Source organism: Pinus tabuliformis, chromosome 3_1, assembly GCF_031772625.1.
Source record: "Pinus tabuliformis cultivar Carrire ecotype Pingquan chromosome 3_1, CPIR1, whole genome shotgun sequence".
NCBI classification, from domain to species: domain Eukaryota; kingdom Viridiplantae; phylum Streptophyta; class Pinopsida; order Pinales; family Pinaceae; genus Pinus; species Pinus tabuliformis.
In genome coordinates this window covers 802,148,787-802,171,838 of record NC_142301.1, presented here as the reverse complement: position 1 = coordinate 802,171,838, position 23,052 = coordinate 802,148,787, and the positions used below count along the sequence as shown (strand labels likewise).

The window sequence follows — 23,052 nt, the reverse complement described above, 5'->3', positions numbered from 1 at the left end:
AACAAACTTTGATGCTAAAGAATGAAGCCGACAGGATGGTAGAACAAAATCATGATGATGATTGACAAGGACCAATTACTAAATGATTTCCAGTGTGGTGAATTGAGGATAAGACTAGGCACTCTCTGCAGGTCACTTATTGAGCCGCTTGACATCGATAATCATAATTTTTTAAAAGGTGCTAGCTCAATGGAAGAGCATCTGCGTTATGAATAGGAGGTTGGTGGTTCGATTCCATTGTGCCCTAACATGAATTAATCAATGATATTGTAGTTTTTTTAATTAAATGTGTTTATTTATTGTTTTATTTCAATGGTGGGATATTTTTCTACATTCATTGTTTTATATTGTCTCTAAAGAGACAAAAGTGATATTGTATTGTCTTTAAATATAATTTTTTATTGTCCTTAGAGATACAATAGTTAGAAATAAAGACATATTGTCTCTTGTCTTGTGAGAGACAATAATGTTTTTGTTATATATTATTTTTATGGAGATTTTTTTTTTAACAATAATTTGAGACACTCAGTTAAAAACAATATTTAAGACAATACACAATCTTTTTTTTTGTTTCTTCGAACTACATTCTAAGAAACTAACTAACTCCATACTTACTCTTCCATATTTGTTTTTGAATAAAAACTAACTCCATACTTACTCTTTTATTTATTTAAATTTTCAATTTTGGTGTTCTTTCCTCTTCTTCACTACAAAGTTGCAGTTCTTAGATAAAGGTTTTCTTGTCTTCCCCATACATACATACATAAACACAATACAAAACGACATCTTAAATCTATTTACCACCTACCATTTTCTAGACAACCTCACCTAAAACACTCACAATATATTAAGTAAGACACCCATAACACATTATATTAATTACCGATATGAAGAGGCTTCCACTTCATCACGAGTCCTTCACCAGTAGAAGCTTCCACTTCTTATAGCGCTCTTAATCCTTCATCATTAGAGGCATCCACTTCTATGAAGGTTTCCACCACTTGTGCTGCATATATAAAAAAGGACAAAATATCAAGCGACATGTTAAATCGGCTTAGCACATATAATGAAGACGACCTCGCCTAGGACACTCACACTAAATTACATAACCAGTAGAATATATCATAAAATATAGTTTAAGATATAGTTTAGCAAGGCATGTTTTGATTAAGATATGGTTTTTTATAATGGCTTTGTTCATCAAAATATTTCTCTTTAATAAAGAAAAATATTTGCAATACTTGTGCCTTGAAAATAAGTTGGAGAAATATTTTGATGGAAAAAACCATTATAAATAACCAAATCGTAATAAAGACATGCTTTGATTAAACTATATATTAAAATGAAAAGCATCCGATGGTTGAGGGGTTGGAGAAATCTTTTGATGGACAAAACCATTTGTAAACAAGTATAATATGAGGGGTTTTAAACTATTTGTAAACAAGTATAATATGAGGGGTTTTCTTTGTTGGGTGTTGGAGAAATTTTTTGATGAACAAAATTATTTGTAAACCAGTGTAATATATTATATAGCATTATTGTTTTGTATCTTTTATGCAAAAGGTAATTAATAATTTCATATTTTATATAATTTTAGATTAATATAAAATTTTATAAAATTAAAATATTTTAAAATTAAATTTTGTATCTGTATTTTATGTAAAAGGTAATTTATGATTTTAAATTTTATATATAATTTTAGATTTTTTTTTTCTCTGCAAAGACTAAGATCTATTAACTTAAAGTAAAAATAATTTTACAAGTAATCGAGGCCTCAGAAAAGAATTCATGAGGGCTCTCTACACAGCAAGTTTGCCCCAGCATGGAAGGATTCTGGGCATATATGCTACAAAAAACTACATGACAGAAATACATTTCAGAGAAGGACCAGTAGATCAGAAGACTGTGCATGAGTACAAGAGAGCTAATATCCATAGCGAGTCTGACTGTAAAAACGTTGCCACTGCCCTGGAAATGACCAAAAGCGTCAAGATGATGGAATTGAGTCATGACTATATTCAAAGAAACCTGGATGCGTTCATCTGCTTGACAGCCAAAAAACAAAAACGAGACAAAACAGACCCAGGTGGCCTTAGGCTTCCATATCCCCGCCAGGAGTCTTCTCTTCTGCTGGACAGTCGCTACCCAAACACAGATCGTCATTGTCGGCCTTATCATCCTCTGGGATTAACATGGGGTGATTAGTATCATTCAGAATTCCATCCCCGGCAGCAGGGAGAATATCTACATGGGGCGGAATGATTCTTGGACTGTCAATTTGACCTGGTTGATCAACCAAATCTTTCTCCTGGCTTCCCACTGTCAAATGCTGCTCGCTACTCTGAGAGGGTTCCGGAACTATGCAGGCCAGAGGATGGATCTGGTTTTCTTCTTCCGAGAGGATGATGGTGATATGGGCAGAAATCAGAGGCCTGTTGAGATTGCTTTGGAATTTAAAATGGGTGGTTTGAAAAGCACTATTCGGGATTGGCCTACGAGCAGGGCTAGGAGATTGCACATTCACCTGAGAGGGAGGGAGATTAACGGGAGATTGTTCAGGGTTCTCAGAACTGCTAGCTGTAGGGCGAGAGCCATTACCATGACGCCCTCTGGGTCGTTTCCTGCCACCTTGGCGGACCATATTGAGGAGCGTAGGGAGGGCCACAGAATCAACAAAACAAGCAAAGAAGGCAGTTGAGAGTCGGAATGATTGAGCCAGAGAACAGGAAATACACACTGAGAGGGTCTGAGAAGGAGGTGAAATCCGCTTACCCCTGAAACAAGCCTAAGTCCTGCAGAGCACGCCTCTGTAAACGGAGAACTTCTCGCCACCCGAAACCTTCGTAAGCCAGAACTCAGAGCAAGTAGAATGAATACTAACCATGAGAGGGATGAGCCAGGATGCCTTGAATATAACATTCCTTGCCATGCTTCGAACAGAGCACACCATAAATGCCCAGATACTGCCATATCCATCGTAATGTTGTTTATCAGTTTTACATGAGGTGAGGTTCTGGGGAGCCCCGCTGCTCTGCAGCATGCGGTACTCGCATTTAACAGTTGGCTTGTATACCATTTATGACACCTGTGTCACCCGCATCCGGGGATATATAATTTTAGATTAATATAAATAATATAAACTAATATATAGATTTAAAATTTTACAAATAAAATTACATATAAATATAAAAAATATTTCAAATTTTTCATAACTATATATAAATAAAAAATAATATATTTAATTATTGTCAAAAATTAAAATAAAAAATATTTGTCTCATCTCTTAATAAATAACGTGGAATATAGTAGAGTAAAAGATGTTAAAGTTTCAATAGGAAACTCAATCGGTAATGTACTATTCTCAGGCATTACGTTGTTTTGTTAATATTTATTTTCAAATCATAATCATGAAAAGCTTCTAAAGACAACTTCAAAATTTGAATGATTTAACATCTAAATCACTTTGTGGTAACTTGTAGATTACCGGATCAAGGTTGGAATTTCAAAACAAAGTCACTCGTTAAAATTGACCTTTTTTTTACACTTTCTTGACCTGGTTTCTTAACATTAAGTAAAGATTTTGACGACTTTGTAAAATTTTGAATTGTATTTGACAGAGAAATCACCCCATGACAAGCAAATTGCTAATCAAATTCCATCCCTACACGAGACTATTACTATTTTCGAAAAAATCCAATAAATAAATTATAAAAAACCAATTGATTTAGGGAGAGAAAGTACTGCATCATTCATTAATGGTAACTGTTTTAATTAAGGGTTGAGAAACTGTTTTAATTAATCGTTGAGAAACTAGTATATTTTATAAATAATTTTTTTGTCTGATAATTATATGTAAAACTTCATAAAATTTATTAATTTTTGTAATTAAATTATAAAAAACCAATTGATTTAGGGAGAGAAAGTACTGCATCATTCATTAATGGTAACTGTTTTATTAAGGGTTGAGAAACTGTTTTAATTAATCGTTGAGAAACTAGTATATTTTTATAAATAATTTTTTTGTTCGATAATTATATGTAAAACTTCATAAAATTTATTAATTTTTGTATAATAATTAATAGAAAAGATAAAAATAGAAATAGAAATTTATTTTAAAATTTATTAATTTTTGTGTAATAATTAATAAAAACAATAAAAATAAAAAATAAATATTAAAAATTAATTCTTAATTTTTAAAATATTTAATTTAATATTATAATTTTTAATAAATTTTAGGGATTGTTTCCATAGTGAAAACTTTTTGACCCTAAAGTGATCACAATATAACTCGATTTTCTTTTCGTGCAGATATAAAAAAAACCCAAATTGTAATAAAGATATGTGTTGCTAAACTATATATTAAAATGAAAAATACCTGATGGTCGGAGTTTCTTTTGTTGGGTGCTGGACTCCACGACCATTTCTCCTAAAATAGCGGCTCCAAGTTAATCACTAAAGTTGATTTCATGTGTGTGTAATTCCAATTTGAAATAATATAAAAGTGGATATTAATTTGGAAGGTGCAACATCTGCACTGCTTTGTTAATTTGAACGGTTTTTTTGTCATGACAAGCTTAAGAAACCATTGAAACTCGATGGTGGCTCGGGAGAGCGGAGCATAGAGAGATGCATGGCCGTGGTATAGGTATTGGTGATTGCTTCACCCGAACACACGATGAATTTATTGCACTGGTAGGGGTTGATGTTTTAGAGAGAATTTTGGTTTATTCTGCCCATTGTCTTTATCATTTATCATTTTCGTTGTGATGTTTCTGGTTGTTTGGATGATTAGGATGTCCCTTGATTGAATTTTGCTCTGCATTTTTGGGGCGGTTATGTGTCTTTGCTCGTGTTGGTCGCATTCTTCTCCCCCTGTATTGACATTTACAAATGCTCCCCCAGAACAATCTTCCTTGCCTTCTGGACATGAATTGACTTCTTTGGTGGAGTCTGATCCTCTTTTGCATCAGTGGTCATTCTGCGAGAAATGTTGCAACCTGCATTGTGTTTGTGGACCTTGCTTTGGTGGTCATGGTAGTATAGGGTGGCCCTGTGGATGTCGCTGGTGGCGGTGCAGTTTGGGGTGGTTTCGTATATGTGGGATGTGCACTATGTGCACTTGATTCTGGCATATAGTTTTCATTCTGCATATATTACGGGGGGCTGATATAGTGTTTGTTGTTTATTTTCGAGTGGACTTCCCTCTGTTTTGATACGTTCCCCATCGCGCTAATGGTGGTGTCGAGGCTGGGGTGTAGGCTCATGTGTGATTCTCCGGGGGCTCTCTCTACTATTGGGGTGGTGTGTACACTGTTGGTGGCATCCATTTTTTCTATTGCTTTGCAGGTTTTTCGGGTCGCTTCTAGATTCGTCTGCTCTAATTTTCTAGCCATCGATTTTTTCGAGGGGTCCCAGGCTCACTCTCTCGAGGTGCATTTACGATCATTCTGATGGAGCTCTAACAATTCCATTTTTGGATCTCATCCATGCCTCGATCCTTGTCCTTCCAATATTTGATGAGATTATGCCATTTATGGACTCTCGGGGATATTGGTGTCATCATTGAACATGGCACATTCTCTTAGCAGGAGGGTGTACCGGTACTTGGCCTTTTCGCCAGGGTGGTTGCATGTTCGTAGGATCCCGATGGGTGACTGACGCCATCTTTGGTATGTGTCCTATGGGGTCATTGTTGTTGGGTTGATTTACATCCATTGCGGACTCGTTTTTATTCCTGTTACAAGCCCGAGAAATTCTATTTGCCTCTGGATGGGATTTGGTGGGTGCACATTACCCTATTTGATTGGACGGGGTTTTAATGCTTTTCAGTGGTGGTGGGTAGGATGGGAGATGACCTTCCACTGGATGGGGTTCTGGTCTGCCTAGACTCGGACGTGGCTGCATAGGAGGCCTTCATTCAGGCCACGTTAGATGCTGAGCATGCACAGGGTGGGGTGCCTCATGTTTGGAGGGTGGTTGATGTGTCGAAGGGTCGGTTGCGGGGGATGGGCGACGTGCTGCATTGGGAGTCCACAACACATGGAGACAAACACGATGGTCCACATCTTAGGTCTCCACAATTCGCTTCTCTATCGGCCTCGCCTTCCCTCCCAAAGACCAAGCGCGGGTTACTCGTCCCATCAAGCCGCGTGTTGAGACTAAATTGTTGAGTTTTGGTTATGATGTATTATGGGATCGGGTCACTAGCCTTCAGAAGCAGACTCTTGTGGGGAGGTGGATATTTTCTGACCCAACTGAGTAGGATATCCAGGACTCGGTGAACAGAACTTGGGAAACTATGTTAGGTTATTCTCCTAAGGTGAGTCTGTTGATGAATGCCTAGTTCAATTTCCATTTCCTCCATAACAATGACTCGAAAGAAATTCTCAAAATCCCTTGGGTACACGATCAATGTTTCCTTCAGCTTCATCGATGGTACATTGGTTTCAATCCCCTTTTGCATACGCCACAGAATGACATGGTTTGGGTGAAGCTTCCGGGTCTCCCCCCCCCCCTGGAATTTTGGACTAAGAATGCCTTGACGGCGATTGGCAACTCGATTGGACGATTCATATACCTGGAGCAGGGTATTATGGGCGCTCAGGATAAACGGGTGGCTTAGATTCTGGTTGAGGTTGGTTTTGCAGGTGGAATCCCAGAGGATACTGATCTGGAGTGGGGGCCGATTAGATTCTTCCAACGGATTGACTATTGGGGGATCCCTTTCAGATGTCTCTACTGCCACCGCACTGGAGATCTTATTAATCGATGCACGGGTAGACGAAGGCCACGACATCTTGGATGGGATTACCAAATGAAGTTTTCATATGATACACTTCGACATGACACTGGATTAACGGGGATTTCCCCCTCAGGTATCTCCCCTTCTATCCCTTCTTTTGCTTTACATGATGCACTATCGACTCCCCCACTATTTGGTGTACGCCCCCTGTCTCCTCAAACCCTATCATCTATGTCTTATCCCCATGTCGTGCACACTCCTGAGAGACTGCCAATGAACCTGCCACTATCCCTCACCCTATCTCGAACCTGTTGCAGAAGTACCCTCAGGCCTCCCTGACACCCCCATCCACTCCACATTGTCTCCGCTGGCAATTTCACCTTCCATGCGACCCCTTGAGTTGGCTTCTCCCATCCCTCTCAATAGATCGGAGATGGCCTCCTCTCCTCACAATTCTGTGGACAACGATATTCAGTTTCTTTTGTAAAACTCTGATTTGAACCTCAAATCTCTAACTATTCATAAAGGAAAGGTGCCAGACTCGTCTCCTCTGATTAGCCCCGCCTTTTCCAAGAATATTATTGTCAGAAATACTGATAAAAATGGTAGCCGCCATTTATAGGGCAGACCTCCCCTTTTTCAGGACTCTCCTAACCTTCATGATGTTCCTTTTTTTCGTCTATTGATCCTCGGCCACTTAGAGCTTAGTTGCCCTCTCCGGGTGTCCCATGATGAAGATTTTCTCCTATAATATTAGGGGGTTGGGGGATCACTCCAAAAAATTGGATCTCTACCAGATGATTCGCTTTCTTTGTCCTACTATCATTTTTATGTAAGAAACTTTATCCTCTATGGCTCGGGCTATTACATACTTCCTGGATATTTTCCCGGCATGGAATTTTTCTGGGTTGGATGCCACTAGCCACTCTAGGGGCTTATTAGCTATGTTGGATACATGAAGGGCTGTCTTTCGTGCACACAACCTCTTTGCTGGTATCCTATTGTCGGGTCGCATCCGTGGCTATATATGTCATTTTCATATTCTTAATTTGTATGCCCCATATAAAAATCGCTCTGATTTTTTGGATCACATACAAAACAGAAACATTCTCAACATTGGTGGACTTATAATGGCGGGGGACTTTAATGCCACCCAATTGGAGCGGGAGAGATGGGGTGTCCATTCTCGGCCGGACCTTATGGCGGATAGGTTGTTTGGACTTTTTGATGGATATCATATGAGGGATATCTATCCTATCTTGATGTCGCCTACATGGAGCAATTGCAGAGTGGGGAATGAGTATATAGGTAAGTGGCTTGACAGATTTGTCATCAATGAACAACTCGTTGAACAATTGGGGAATCTCAGATCTTGGATTCATAGGACCTATCTCTCTGATCACATGCCTATTATACTACAATAGAGACTAGGGGAATGGAGAATTGGGATTCCTTTCAAGTTCAATCGTATTTGGTTGGAGGATGAGGAATACAGGCTTGTAAGATCGATGTGGAACGAGGTACGATTTCCGCAAGGGGATACTGCGATGGGATATATGATGGATAGACTTAGACATATCAAAGAAAAGACCAAAGTATGGGAACAAAATAGGAAGAAACAGATGTACATGGACCTGGAACAGATCACAAAAGAGATTGCTAGATTTGGAAAATTGATGGAGCAAAGACATTTGTTGTAGGGAGATTGGGAATATCTCAGTGTTTTAAAGGGTAGAGAAAACAAGATCCTCCACATTTAGGAAGTAACATGGAAGCTTAAGAGTAGGGAAATTTGGTTGTAGGACGGAGACCACAACACCAAATATTTCCATAAATTTGCAAACCACAAAAAGTAGTCTAATTCTATTTGGCATATTAAGGATAGGAATGGGGAGATTAAGTACTCTCTGGAAGAGATTTGTGCTGAGGCTACCCGAAATTTTGAAAATTTATACAAACATCGAGAAGGTGAGATTTGAAGACTAGATGTGGGTATTGGAGCGATACCTTCAGAAGTTTGATGCGGATTCAAATTAGGAACTCTTTCGTCCTGCCAGCCTGGAGGAGGTCCTGGATGTTCTCAAATATTTTACCAAGGACAAGTGCGTGGGACCAGACGGATGGACGGTGGAGTTCTTCCTACATTTCTTTGATATCATAGGACAACACATTTTGGATATAGTGGAGGAATCTAGGACTTCAGGTATGATCTCGGGTACTATAAACTCTACATATATGACACTTATTCCCAAAGCGTCTAATCCCATTAAATTTGGTGATTTTTGACCCATCTCATTATGCAATATTTTATACAAGACGATCTCAAAGCTGATAGCGGGTCGAATAAAAAAAATATTGTATTTACACATTTCTGGAGAACAATTCAGCTTTTTAAGTGACATGCTTATTCATGATGCTATCGCTTCGGCTCAGGAAGTTATTCACACCATCCATACAAAGAAAAAAGAAGCTCTAGTCATGAAGATAGATCTCCACAAGGCATATGACTGCGTGGACTGGTCCTATACTCGCCTTTTGTTACACGAGATTGGGTTACAAACTCAAAATGTTGAATGGATCATGGCCTGTATCACTTCTGCACATTTTGTTGTTCTGATCAATGGGTTTCCCTCCCCCTTTTTTCATGCTGGCAAAGGCCTTAGACAAGGATGCCCGCTCTCACCTCTCATCTTCATTTTGGTTCTGGATGGCCCCAGTTTACAGATCAAGGAGGCAAAAGAATTGGGATTTTTCTAGGGAGTCAACATCACTCGGTAGGTATGCATTACTCATTTGTTTTTTGTTGGCATCTTGACATTTGGTATTATTTTCAAATCCCAGTGGATTGTACTTCATTAGAAACTTGGCAGATTCGGTGAGGCATTGGGGTTGATTACAAATGGAAGTAAATCCACTTTATATCATTCTAATGGGGATATGCAAGACATTGAATATATTGTTGATCTATTTGATGTTCAGAAGGCTCTTATTCAGACGGGTTGCACATACCTTGGCTTTTGGCTCAAGCCCAACTGTATTCACCAGAGGATTGGATGAGGTTGGCTGACAAATATAAGAAGAAATTGTGCTCCTGGATAAATCAGTTCCTCTCATTGGGATGCAGATATATCCTCTCTCTCATTGTTTTACAACAACTCGTTGTCTATTGGGCCCATTTATATCACATTCTGGTCTCCATACAAAATCGGCTCCGTTCTATCATTGCACAGTTCCTCTGCACTGGGAATAGCTTTGGTTTGAAATACCACCTATGCAAATGGGGTGCTCTGAGGATTCCAAAGGACTAGGGGGGATGGGGCTTACTAGACCAATGCATATTTTGGAAGGCACTGCTCATTAAATCTTTGTGGCAAGCAATGTGAGGTAGTGGGATCTCGCAGGAGATTTTCAAACATAAGTACTTGAAGGCCCGTGACCTGGAACATACTTACAGAGACATAAACATTAGTCTCTCTAGAGGATCATTGATCTGGTGATCTTTTCAAAAAGTCTAGAAACGTTGGCGCTTTGGGATGGTGTGGAGTTTTGGAAATGGCCACAAAATCATGATTGGCTCAGATCCGGTTATGGGGGTTGCCTCCGGAAATACATTGGGTGAGCAGACTTTGTCTAGGATACATCGTGGGGGGATTTTTCTACCTATCACAAATTATACACAAGTGGGAGACTAGATGCCCGATTTGGAAAAATGTTGACGATTTGCATCTGGGGGTAGCTACGTTGTGGAATGGAATACATACATCAATAAATTGAACAACGTTGGGCCTTGTTTTGACAGTGGGGGTGACAATTTACATTGGTTTGGGAGGTTGGAAAAAGGGGCACCCATTGTGGCTGATACGTACAGGTGGTTGATGACACTAAAAGAAACCCAGTTGGAAAGATCGTGGTTTGGCAAAATATGGAAATGGAAGATCCCCACAAAGGTTATCCTATTTGCCTAGCTGGTTTGTAGAAACAAGATTCTCACTTGGGATAATCTGGGGAAAAGGGGACATATGGGGCCAGATATATGTATTTTGTGTATGGAAGACTCTAAGACAACACACATATGTTCTTCTAGTATGCTTTTCAATTCACTTTCAGGAGGATGTGCAAGTTTGAAGAGTTCATGATAGATTGGATGAATGATCAGAAGAATCATAGGACCCTCCCTCTATCCATCATCTGGGAAATTTGAAGGGCCTAGATAGGGTTCATATTTGAGGGACGAAAATTTGATTATTCTTGGATGATACACAAAATTCTAACTTGGATGAAGGCCACCTCCTATGATACTAAGAAGCTTGTTGATCGATCCTACAGGGTGAGGCCTTTGGCTTATCAGCCCTCTGCTGGATTCTTTGATGGTGTTGCCCAACATGGAGACTGTGGATGCGGTGCAGTGTTGCATATTGACTGGAGTACTAAATATCATTTATGGTGCCATGGAGGTTCTGGGTCCAACACCAAGGCGGAGGCTATGGCTTTATAGGGGTTGCTTTGGTTTGCTATCCAAGAGAACATTAACTCTCTGAATATCTATGGTGACTTGAAGGCATTGATAGATGACATCAAGGGGACTGTTGATTTCTGTCCCCCCTTCTCCTTGGGTGGCTCAGGAGGATCAAGCACATCCTTAGCTTGCTTCTCTCATACACCATCTCACATATATACTAGGAAGGTCATTTGAAGGTTGGCAGCCTCTTCAAGGCTGACCTAGGTAACTTTTTTGGTATAATGATTTTTTTTGCAGTGATTTTGATGACTTCTGGTTTTTAACTTTTGCTTTTAATGCTCGACTTTATGACATTATCATAGTTTTTGTTAGATAATCTAATTACTTATTTTGATATTAAAGAAAGGAAGGAAAAAGTTAAAATCAGACTCTATCACATCTTAGAAATTTAAAAATTAACTTTTAATTTTTAAAATATTTGATTTAATATAAATTTATCTCAATATAACCTGCTTTTCAGACCTGTATAAAATAACCAAATTGGAATAAAAACCAAGTTACCAAATTCCATCCAATTGACTAAAAAAATTGGAAATTCGGGTGTTCAATTCGGTTACGCCACTTCGGAGTTCGGTTCGGGCATTGACTTCACGCATCGCATCAACGCACGGTGGGTAGGGTAAATTCAGTTCATGGTTAAATTTTTGGTGGATGACGGAAAACCCAATTCATCTTTTTATCAGCGTGTGTTTTGAATCATGTACATTAATGTATTCCTTGGCAGGATTTAGAAAGCCGGGAAAATAGCGAAAAAAGAATTTTACCTTGAAGTTTGAATTTGTAAAGTATTGGAACCTGGGCGTGGGCGAGAAGATTCCATAGAGTATAATTGATTTTTTTAATATATTTTATTAAAGAGGAATTTAAATAAATAAGTTTAGAAATATTTAATTTTTAATTTTTTTAATTATTAAACCATTCAAAATAAAAATAAGAGAGTGTTTGAAGAAAAGAGACCACTGTATTTTTTTCTTAATAAATTATAATCTTAAAATTATTTATATTATTTAAATTATTTAAATTTTAAAATGAATAGTGGAAAAAACAAATAAAAAGCATTTTTGTTATTTAAGAAAAATTGTATATATCTGAATGTTTTGGAGATATATTCTCCAATTTTTTTTGGAAGTGAAAAATTTTCATTCACATTTTTATCTTATCAAATCGAATTCATATCTATATTAAAATTCAAACTTAATAACTATATTAAAAACATGTATTCTTCCATTATATGTTAAAATGAAAAGTACCTGATGGTCGGAGTTTCTTTTGCTGGCTGGTGGACTCCAGGTCCATCATCTCTGGTAATAGCGGCTCCAAGCTAATCACTGAAGCTGATTTCACTGGTGTGCGTCAATAGTTAAAATCAGAGTCAAATATTCAATTTAATATTTTTTTATGGATTGTTTCAAAAATGTGAGAGGTGAATAAAATTATTTGATCATAAATTTATCATAGTATAACTTGTTTTTCGATCACGTATAAAAATAACAAAACTGTAGTAAAGATATGGACATGGTTGGAATTTCAAAACAGATACCTTAGTTTGTGAGAAAAACTTTTTCTCATAAACTTGATTTGGATCACAGAAGCCTTAATTCAACAGATACACTAATTAAATTTGAGCCTATAGCTTTCTTGTGTACCCCACATGTTGATTATTTGGTATCATGTATTAATGTTTTTGTTTTGGTTTAAAGGATGTGACACTGATTAAAAATTGAACTCAATAACTTAATGATGTGATTAATCCCAAAGACATTTATCTACAATGTGGATCACAAAAGTCTCAAATCTAACATTTTTTTATATATTTTTGTTTTTATATCAGCGATTTTATATGCGATATTATAGATTATATAATAGATTTGGAATTTTATTCATCAACTATTTATTTATTTATTTTTATTTCTCAATATATTCTTAAGATTTTTAGATATATATTTGCAAAATATATATAGTGTTTGTTGTTTATTTTTGAGTGGACTTCCCCCCTGTTTTGATACGTTCCCCATCGTGCAGGTGGTGGTGCCGGGGTTGGGGTGTAGGCTCATGTGTGATTGTCTAGGGGCTCTCTCTACTATTAGGGTGGTGTGTACCTTGTTGGTGGCATCCATTTTTTCCGATGCTTTACAGGTTTTCCAGGCTGCTTCTAGATTCGTCTGCTCCAATTTTTTGGTCATCGAATTTTTCGGGGGTTACAGGCTCACTCTCTCGAGGTGCATTTACAATCGTTTTGACAGAGCTCTAACAATTCCATTTTTGGATCTCGTCCACGACTCGATCCTTATCCTTCCCATATTTGATGAGATTATGCCATTTATGGACTCTCGAGGATATTTGTGTCATCATTGAACGTGGCACATTCTCTTAGCGGGTGGGTGTACTAGTACTTCACCTTTTTGCCAAGGTGGTTGAATGTTCGTAGGATCCCGAGGGGCGACTGACACCATCTTTGGTACGTGTCCTACGGGGTCATTGATGTTGGGCTAATATTCCATCGATTGCGGACTCGTTTTTATTCCTATTAGAAGCCCAAGAAATTCTATTTGCCCCTGGATGGGATTTGGTGGGTGCACATTACCCTATTTGACTGGATGAGGTTTTAATGCTTTTCAGTGGTGGTGGGTAGGATGGGAGATGACCTTCCACTGGATGGGGTTCTGGCCTGCCTGGACTCGGACATGGTTGCACAGGAGGCCTTCATTCAGGCCATGTTAGATGTTGAGCATGTGCAGGGTGGGGTTCCTCACGTTTAGAGGGTGGTTGACATGTCGAAGGGTCGGCTGCGGGGGGTGGGCGACGTGCTGCATGGGGAATCCACCACACATGCAGACAAACACAACAAGCCACATCTTGGGTCTCCACAATTTGCTTCTCTATCGGCTTGGCCTTCCCTCCCAAAGACCAAGTGGCTGTTACTCGTCCCATCAAGCCGTGTGCTAAGACTAAACTATTGAGTTTTGGTTATGACGTATTGTGGGATCAGGTCACTAGCCTTTAGAAGCAGAATCTTGTGGGGAGGTGGATATTTGCTGACCCAACTCAGCAAGATATCTACGACTGGGTGAATAGAACTTAGGAAACTGTGTTGGGTTATTTGCCTAAGGTGAGTCTACTGATGAATGCCTAGTTCAGTTTCCATTTCCTCCATAATGATGACTCGGGAAAAATTCTCAAGATCCCCTGGGTACACGGTTAATGTTTCCTTTAGCTTCATCAATGGTACATTGGTTTCAATCCCCTTTTACATACGCCACGGAATGACATGGTTTGGGTGAAGCTTCTGGGTCTCCCCCTAGAATTTTGGACTAAGAATGCCTTAACGGCGATTGGCAACTCGATTGGATGATTCATATACCTGGAGCAGGGTATTGTGGGCGCTCAGGATAAACGGGTGGCTTGGATTCTGGTTGAGGTTGGTTTATCAGGTGGAATCCCAGAGGATATTGATCTAGAGTGGGGGTCGATTAGATTCTTCCAACGGATTGAATACTGGGGGATCCCTTTCAGATGTCTCTACTACCACCGCACTGGATATCTTATTAATCGATGCCTGGGTAGATGAAGGCTGCGACATCCTGGACGGGGTCACAAGATGAAGTTTTCATATGATACGCTTCGACATGACAATGGATCAACGGTGATTCCCCCCTCAAGTACCTCCCGTCCTATCCCTTCTTCTACTTTAAATGATGCACTATCAACTCCCCATCTATTTGGTGTACGCCCCCTTGTCTCCTCAAACCCTATCATTTCTGTCTCATCCCCATGTCGTGCGCACTCCTGGGAGACTGCTAATGAACATGTCACTATCCCTCACCCTATCCTGAACCTGTTGCAGAAGTCCCCTCGGGCCTCCTTGACACTCCCCATCCACTCCACATTATCGCCGCTGGTAATTTCACCTTCCATGCCACCCCTTGAGTTGCCTTCTCCCACCCCTCTCGATAGACGGAGATGGCCTCCTCTCCTCGTAATTCTGTGGACAGTGATATTGAGTTTCTTTTGCAAAACTTTGATTTGAACCTCAAATATTTGACTATTCAGAAAGGAAAGGCGCCAAACTTGTCTCCTCTCATTAGCCCCACCTCTGCCAAGAACATCATTGTCAGAAAGACTAATAAAAAGGGTAGCCGCCATTTCCGGGACAGACCTTCCTCCAAACCTCCCCTTTTTCAGGACTCTCCTGACCTTCATGATGTTCCTATTTTTTACTCTATTGATCCTCGAGCACTTAGAGCTTAGCTTCCCTCTCCGGATGTCCCATGAAGAAGATTCTCTCCTATAATATTAGGGGGTTGGGGGATCACTCCAAAAAATTGGATCTCCACGAGATGATTTGCTTTCTTTGTCCTACAGTCATTTTTATATAAGAAACTTTATCCTCTGTGGCTCGAGCTATTACATACTTCCTGGATATTTTCCTTGCATGGCATTTTGTTGGGGTGGACACCATCAACCACTCTAGGGGCTTATTAGCTATGTTGGATCTGCGAAGCGTTGTCTTTCGTGCACACAGTCTCTTTGTTGGTATCCTATTGTCGGGTCATATCCATGGTTATATATGTCATTTTCATCTTCTTAATTTGTATGCCCCATATAAAAATCGCTCTGATTTTTTGGATCACATACAAAATAGCAACATTCTCAACATTGGTGGACTTATAATGGCAGGGGACTTTAACGCCACTCTACTAGAGCGGGAGAGATGGGGTGTCCATTCTCGGCCGGACCCTTTGGCGGATAGGTTGTTTGGACTTTTTGATGGATATCATATGAGGGATATATGCCATGTTTCGATGTCGCCTACGTGGAGCAATCGCAGAGTGGGGGATGAGTATATAGGTAAGCGGCTTCACAAATTTTTCATCAAGGAACAATTGGCTGAACAATTGGGGAATCTTAGATCTTGGATTCATAGGACGTATCTCTCTGATCACATGCCTATTATACTACAATGGATACTGGGGGAACGGAGAATTGGCATTCCTTTCAAGTTCAACCGTATTTGGTTGGAGAATGAGGAATACAACAGGCTTGTAAGATCGACATGGAACGAGGTACAGTTTCTGCAAGGGGATACTACAATGGGATATATGATGGATAGACTTAGACATATAAAAGAAAACACCAAAGTATGGGAACAAAATAGGAAGAAACAGATGTACATGGACCTAGAACAGATCACAAAAGAGATTGCTAGATTTGGAAAATTGATGGAGCAGAGACATTCATCGCAGGGAGATTGGGAATATCTCAGTGTTTTAAAGGGCAGAAAAAACAAGATCCTCCACATTTAGGAAGTAACATGGAAGCTTAAGAGTCGGGCAATCTGGCTGTGGGATGGAGACCGCAACACCAAATATTTCCATAAATTTGCAAACCACAAAAAGCAGTCTAATTCTATTTGGCATATTGAGGATATGAATGGGGAGATTAAGTACACTCCAGAAGAGATTCGTGCTGAGGCTGCCTGATGTTTTGAAAAGTTATACAAACATCGAGAAGGGGTGAGATTTGAAGACCATATGTGGGTATTGGAGCGATACCTTCAGATGTTTGATGCAGATTCAAATGAGGAACTCTTTCGTCCTGCCAGCTTGGAGGAGGTCTTGGATGTTCTCAAATCTTTTACCAAGGACAAGTGCCTGGGACCAAACGGATGGACGGTGGAGTTCTTCCTACATTTATTTGATATCATGGGACATCACATTCTGGGTATATTGGAGGAATCCATGACTTCGGGTATGATCTCGGATGCTACAAACTCTACATTTATGGTACTTATTCCTAAAGCGTCTAATCCCACTAAATTTGGTGATTTTCGACCCATCTCACGATGCAATACTTTTACAAGATTATCTCAAAGCTGATAATGGGTCGGATAAAAAAATATTGTCTTTACACATTTCTGTAGAACAATTCGGATTTTTAAGTGACATGCTTATACATGATGCTATCGCTTCGGCTCAGGAAGTTATTCACACCATCCATACAAAGAAAAAATAAGCTCTGGGCATGAAGATATATCTCCACAAGGCATATGACTGCGTGGACTGGTCCTATACTCGCCTTTTGTTACACAAGATTAGGTTACAAACTCAAAATGTTGAATGGATCATGGCCTGTATCACTTTTGCACATTTTGTTGTTCTGATCAATGGGTTTCCTTCCCCCTTTTTTAGTGTTAGCAGAGGCCTCAGAAAAGGATGCTCACTCTCACCTCTCATCTTCATTTTGGTTTTGGATGGCCCTAGTTTAAAGATCAAGGAGGCAAAAGAATTGGGATTTTTCTAGGGAGTCAACATCACTGGGCAGGTATGCATTACTCGTTTGTTTTTTGTTGACATCTTGACATTTGGTATTATTTCCAGATCCCAGTGGATTGTACTTCATTAGATACTTGGCAGATTCGGTGATGCATTGGGGTTGATTACAAATGGAATTAAATCCACTTTATATCATTCTAATGGGGATTTGCAGGACATTGAATATATTGTTGATCTATTTGATGTTCAGAAGGCTCTTATTTAGACAAGCTTCACATACCTTGGCTTTCGGCTGAAGCCCAATTGTTATTCACCAGAGGATTGGATGTGGTTGGCTGACAAATATAAGAAAAAATTGTGCTCCTAGATAAATCAGTTCCTCTCATTGGGAGGCAGATATATCCTCTCTCTCATTGTATTACAACAACTTGTTGTCTACTGGGCACATTTATATCACATTCTAGTCTCCATACAAAATTGGCTTCGTTCTATCATTGCACAGTTCCTTTGGGCTAGGAATAGCTCTGGTGTGAAATACCACCTATGCAAATGGGGTACTCTGACAATACCAAAGGACTGGGGGGGATGGGGCTTACTAGACCAATGCATATTTGGGAAGGCGATGCTCATTAAATCTTTATGGCAAGCAATGTGACATAGTGGGATCTCGTAGGAGATTTTCAAACATAAGTACTTGAAGGCACGTGACCTGGAACACACTTATAGAGACATAAATCTTAGTCTCTCTATAGGATCGTTGATCTGGTGACCTTTTCAAAAATTCTGGAAATGTTGGCGCTTTCGAATGGTGTGGAGTTTTGGAAATGGCCACAAAATCATGATTGGCTTAGATTTGGTTATGGGGGTTGCCTCCGGAAATACATTGGGCAAGCAGACTTTGTCTAGGATACATTGTGGGGGGCTTTTTCTACCTATCACAAATTATACACAAGTGGGAGATTGGATGCCCGGTTTGGAAAAAACCTGAGGATTTGCATATGGCGGGTAGCTACGTTGTGGAATGGAATACATACGTCAATAAATTGAACAATGTTGGGCTTTGTTTTGACAATGGGGGTGACAATTTACATTGGTTTGGGAGGCTGGAAAAAGGGGCACCCGTTGTGGCTGATACATACAGGTGGTTGATGGCACTAAAAGAAACCGAGTTGGAAAGATCGTGGTTTTGCAGAATATGGAAATGGAAGATCCCCACAAAGATTATCCTATTTGCCTGGCTAGTTTGGAGAAACAAGATTCTCACTTGGGATAATCTGGGAAAAAGGGGACATATGGGGCCAGGTATATGTATTTTGTGTATGGAAGACTCTAAGACAACACAACATATGTTCTTTCGGTGTGATTCTCAGTTCACTTTCAGGGGTATATGCAATTTTGAAGAGTTCATGATAGACTGGATGAATGGTTAGAAGAATCATAGGACCCTCCCTCTATTCATCATCTGGGAAATTCCGAGGGCCTGGAACGGGTTCATATTTGAGGGACGAAAATTTGATTATTCCTGGATGATACACAAAATTCTAACTTGGATGAAGGCCACCTCCTACGATACTGAGAAGCTTGTTAATTGATCCTACAGGATGAGGCCCTTGGCTTATTAGCCACCTGTTCGTTTCTTTGATGGTGTTGCCCAACACGGAGACTGCGGATGCGGCGCAGTGTTGCGCATTGACTGGAGTACTGAATATCATTTATGGTGCCATGGAGGTTCTGGATCCAACACCAAGGCGGAGGCTATGGCTTTATAGGGATTACTTTCGTTTTCTATCCAAATGAACCTTAACTCTCTGAATATCTATAGTGACTTAAAGGCGTTGATGGATGGCATCGAGGGGACCACTAATTTCTGTCCCCCTTCTCCTGGGGTGGCTCGGGAGGATCAAGCACATCTTGAGCTTGCTTCTCTCATACACCATCTCACATATATACCGGGAAGGTAATTCGAGGGTTGGCTAAGCCTACCCTGAACAACTCGCCTCCCCACGAGCGGGTACTCAGATAATGCTTGACTTTATGCTAATACAGACATTATCATAGTTTTTGTTTGATAATCTAGTTACTTATTTTGTTGTTAAAGAAAGAAAAAAAAGAAGAAAAAGTTAAAATCAGACTCGTCACATTTTAAAAATTTAAAATTAATTTTTAATTTTCAAAATATTTGATTTAATATTATAAATTTTAATAAACATCAGAGATTATTTCAAAAATTTAAGGAGTGAAGGCTTTTTGACCATAAATTTATCACGATATAACCTGCTTTTCGACGGTATAAAAATAACCAAACTATAATAAAAACCAGAGTTACCAAATTCGGTCCAATTGACCAAAAAAATTCGAAAATTGGAGTGTTCAATTCGAAATTAATAACTACGGTAAAAACATGTGTTCCTAAATTATATCTTAAAATGAAAAGTACCTGAGGGTCGGAGTTTCTGTGGCCGCCCGCTGCGCTTCTTATCAAATGAATCTGGAGATAAAAATGGTTGAAATAGTTAAATCATACACAGTTACAGAAATACAATTATATTAACCACAAATGGTGCATGTGTAAACACACTCACACATGATTACATTCAGATTACTCTTTTAAATAGAGTTTCTGAAATCCAACTTATTCCTAAATTAGATAGAGAGGTTGAGAGATTGGAGTGTTCAATTCGAAATTAATAACTACGGTAAAAACATGTGTTCCTAAATTATATCTTAAAATGAAAAGTACCTGATGGTCGGAGTTTCCTTTGCTGGGACTCCAGGTCGATCATCTTCTGAAAAAATAGCGACTCTGGAGATAGAAATAGTTGAAATAGTTAAATCATACACAGTTACAGAAATACAATTATATTAAGCACAAATGGTGCATGTGTAAACACACTCACACACGATTACATTCAGATTACTCTTTTAAATAGAGTTTCTGAGATCCAACTTATTCCTAAATTAGATAGAGAGGTTGAGAGAGTTTCTCAACCATCACAAACCAACTTCTTAAATATGGAATGTAAGCATTAATTCCAACAGCTGGCTCCAAGCTAATCACCGAAGCCAGCTCCAAACTAATCACGGAAGCTGATTTCACGTGTGTGTCAATAGTTAAAATCAGACTCAAATATTCAATTTAATATTATAATTTTTAATAAACTTTATGGATTGTTTCAAAAATTTGAGAGGTGAAAGCTATTTGATTATACTACTAACTTTTGGGGTAACTCTTTCGCCTCGTTAGAGATTACGCATAATTTCATTTGTTTTTTGTTAAGTATAAAAATAACAAAATTGGAGTAAAGATATAAGTAGAGTTAGAATTTTAAGACAGACACACTAGTTAAATTTGACGCACCTCGCACACCAAAAAAACCTTCTCAATTTCAAAAGAAACTTAACCATTTTAACTAGTAAATCACACCATGACGGCCAATTTGCTCGTCAAATTCCTCCCTGGACATGCGTTGCTAAACTATATATTAAAATGAAAAGTACCTGATTGTTGGCGTTTCTCTTGCTGGAGTTCCTGAAATAGCGGCTCCAAGCTCACGAGTGAAGCTGATTTCACGTGTGCCTCGATAGTTGAAATCAGAGACGCGACATCCTGGGGGTCTTTATAACGACGAATAACGTTCCACCCTGGCAGAGACTCTATTTTCTCCGCTTTCTCATCAAGTTCACGCATCTTTTCGCACCAGCCATTTATAGCAGGATAGACATCTAAACGTGGGATTTCGGAGATCTCATCGATGATTGGCGTGATGCTGGTAACCAGATCTTTCAAGGACGCTACCTCTCTGTTGAAGTGAATCACCATCTTCATGCGGGGAAGAATGCTTTTGGCCGCCCTTTTTAGCACCCCAGTTACCACTTCACGGACGATACCTGCGGGACTGTGCTCTCGATGTTCAGGGACGATACGTGCGGGATGACACATAAGTATGAGCTCCAACTGAATCAAAGGAAACAATTTCAGATGTTTCTCCATCTCTGAAATTTTTTGTTTCATCTTGTTGGTCTCTCGATAACGAGAAACGACATTAATTCTCGCTATATTTGGCTCCTTTGCAGATCCGTCTCCGTGAAGATTCTGCAACTTAACAGCCCATTTCTTGACAGCCGATTCAGCGGAACTTCCTTGACGTTCAATGTCGTCTGAGGGGTACTGTTCCTGCAACAGCGGGATGATAGTCGTGAGGTTCTCCTTTGTAGCTGTAAGAGAGTCCAAGGTTTCCTGATAGCTAAGCACAATGTCGTACTGTTCCTGCAACAGCGGGATGATAGTCGTGAGGTTCTTCTTTGTAGCTGTAAGAGAGTCCAAGGTTTCCTGATAGCTAAGCACAATGTCAACGTACTTAAAAAGATATTCTATCGCCGGGCCGATAGCCAAACCGATAATCACATACACTAAATAAGGAAAACTCACGAATTTCTCAACACCACCCTCCATCAGCTACAAGCTAGTAATATAAACTCCTACCTTACACAAATCCAAGAGCGGACCATCACAGATTTCTACTAAGCTTATGCAGAGTGAATGCCAATTTTGAAGAGCAAGCTCTTGCAGATTTATAGTAGGCCTATGCAGCGTTAATGCCAATTTTCAATGGTTTCTTACGCTTGTAATTCCAGTTTGGAATAATAAAAAAGTGGATATTAATTTGAATGGTGCTCCATCCATCTGCACTGTAGTGATAGTGTGAACGCTTGAGTTTTTTGTTTTGTTTTTTCATTTGAAAAGATGTGACCGTGATTAAAAAATTTAGCCTATAGCTTTTTGTGTACCCCACTTATTTGGTATTGTGCATTAAGATGTGACCGTGATTAAAAAATTTAGCCTATAGCTTTTTTGTGTACCCCACTTATTTGGTATTGTGCGGTATTGTGCATTAGGATGGGAAAGTAATTAAAAATTAAATTTCATACTGAAAGATATTTATCTACAATATTATAATATAGATCACAAAAGTCTCAAATCTAATATTTTCGTTTTTATATCAACAATTTTATATGCTATATTGAAAGACATTTACCTATCATATTTAAAAATTATAAAAATATTATAATATGAATCACAAAACTCTCAAATCTAATATTTTTGTTTTTATATCAGCAATTGCTATATTGAAAAACCTTTTACTCGTTTCCACAATCATCTTTCTTGTACCTCGATAACCAAATCCCACATGTACTATCACGAGGAACTGGCTTTCACAATAACAATAAATAAAGGGAAGTCAAATCCACCACATGCCCCACTGAAATAGAAGTCTGAATGGGTATATCATCCGACCCTGTAGCTTCAATCAACACATTGACCGGCCGCATATTCCCGGAAAAATCAATGTCATCCCGGGGCGCCACACTGAAGTTAGCCTCTCACATGCCTTGATCGAAACCATAATAAGGGTCAAAGTTGAGCGAGAGCAGGGTAGCCAGTACTAAGGATTCTGTAGTCGTTTTATGCGAAGATAACATTTACGTACCATATTTAAAAATTAAAAAATATTATAATA

The 23,052-nt window shown here is 39.1% G+C and overlaps 1 protein-coding gene across 4 annotated transcripts; it reads right to left on the bottom strand.

Annotated features, from left to right (window-relative positions):
- Positions 1 to 668: 668 nt before the first annotated feature.
- On the bottom strand, positions 669 to 22,149 carry LOC149189878 (uncharacterized). 4 transcript variants are annotated; one of them, XM_089413309.1, is made up of 6 exons: positions 22,017 to 22,149; positions 21,032 to 21,800; positions 20,274 to 20,336; positions 19,971 to 20,021; positions 12,512 to 12,604; positions 669 to 1,006 (listed from the first exon to the last, which is right to left on the bottom strand). In XM_089413309.1, the coding sequence occupies exons 2-6, from the start codon at positions 21,543 to 21,545 to the stop codon at positions 942 to 944; spliced, it is 786 nt and encodes a 261-aa protein (XP_089269435.1). In that variant the 5' UTR covers positions 21,546 to 21,800; positions 22,017 to 22,149; the 3' UTR covers positions 669 to 941. The 4 variants fall into 4 exon arrangements, with proteins under 4 accessions (XP_089269435.1, XP_089269432.1, XP_089269431.1 ...); XM_089413305.1 differs by having other exon boundaries at positions 672 to 1,006; positions 21,032 to 22,147; XM_089413306.1 differs by lacking the exon at positions 19,971 to 20,021 and having other exon boundaries at positions 671 to 1,006; positions 21,032 to 22,148.
- Positions 22,150 to 23,052: the final 903 nt, after the last annotated feature.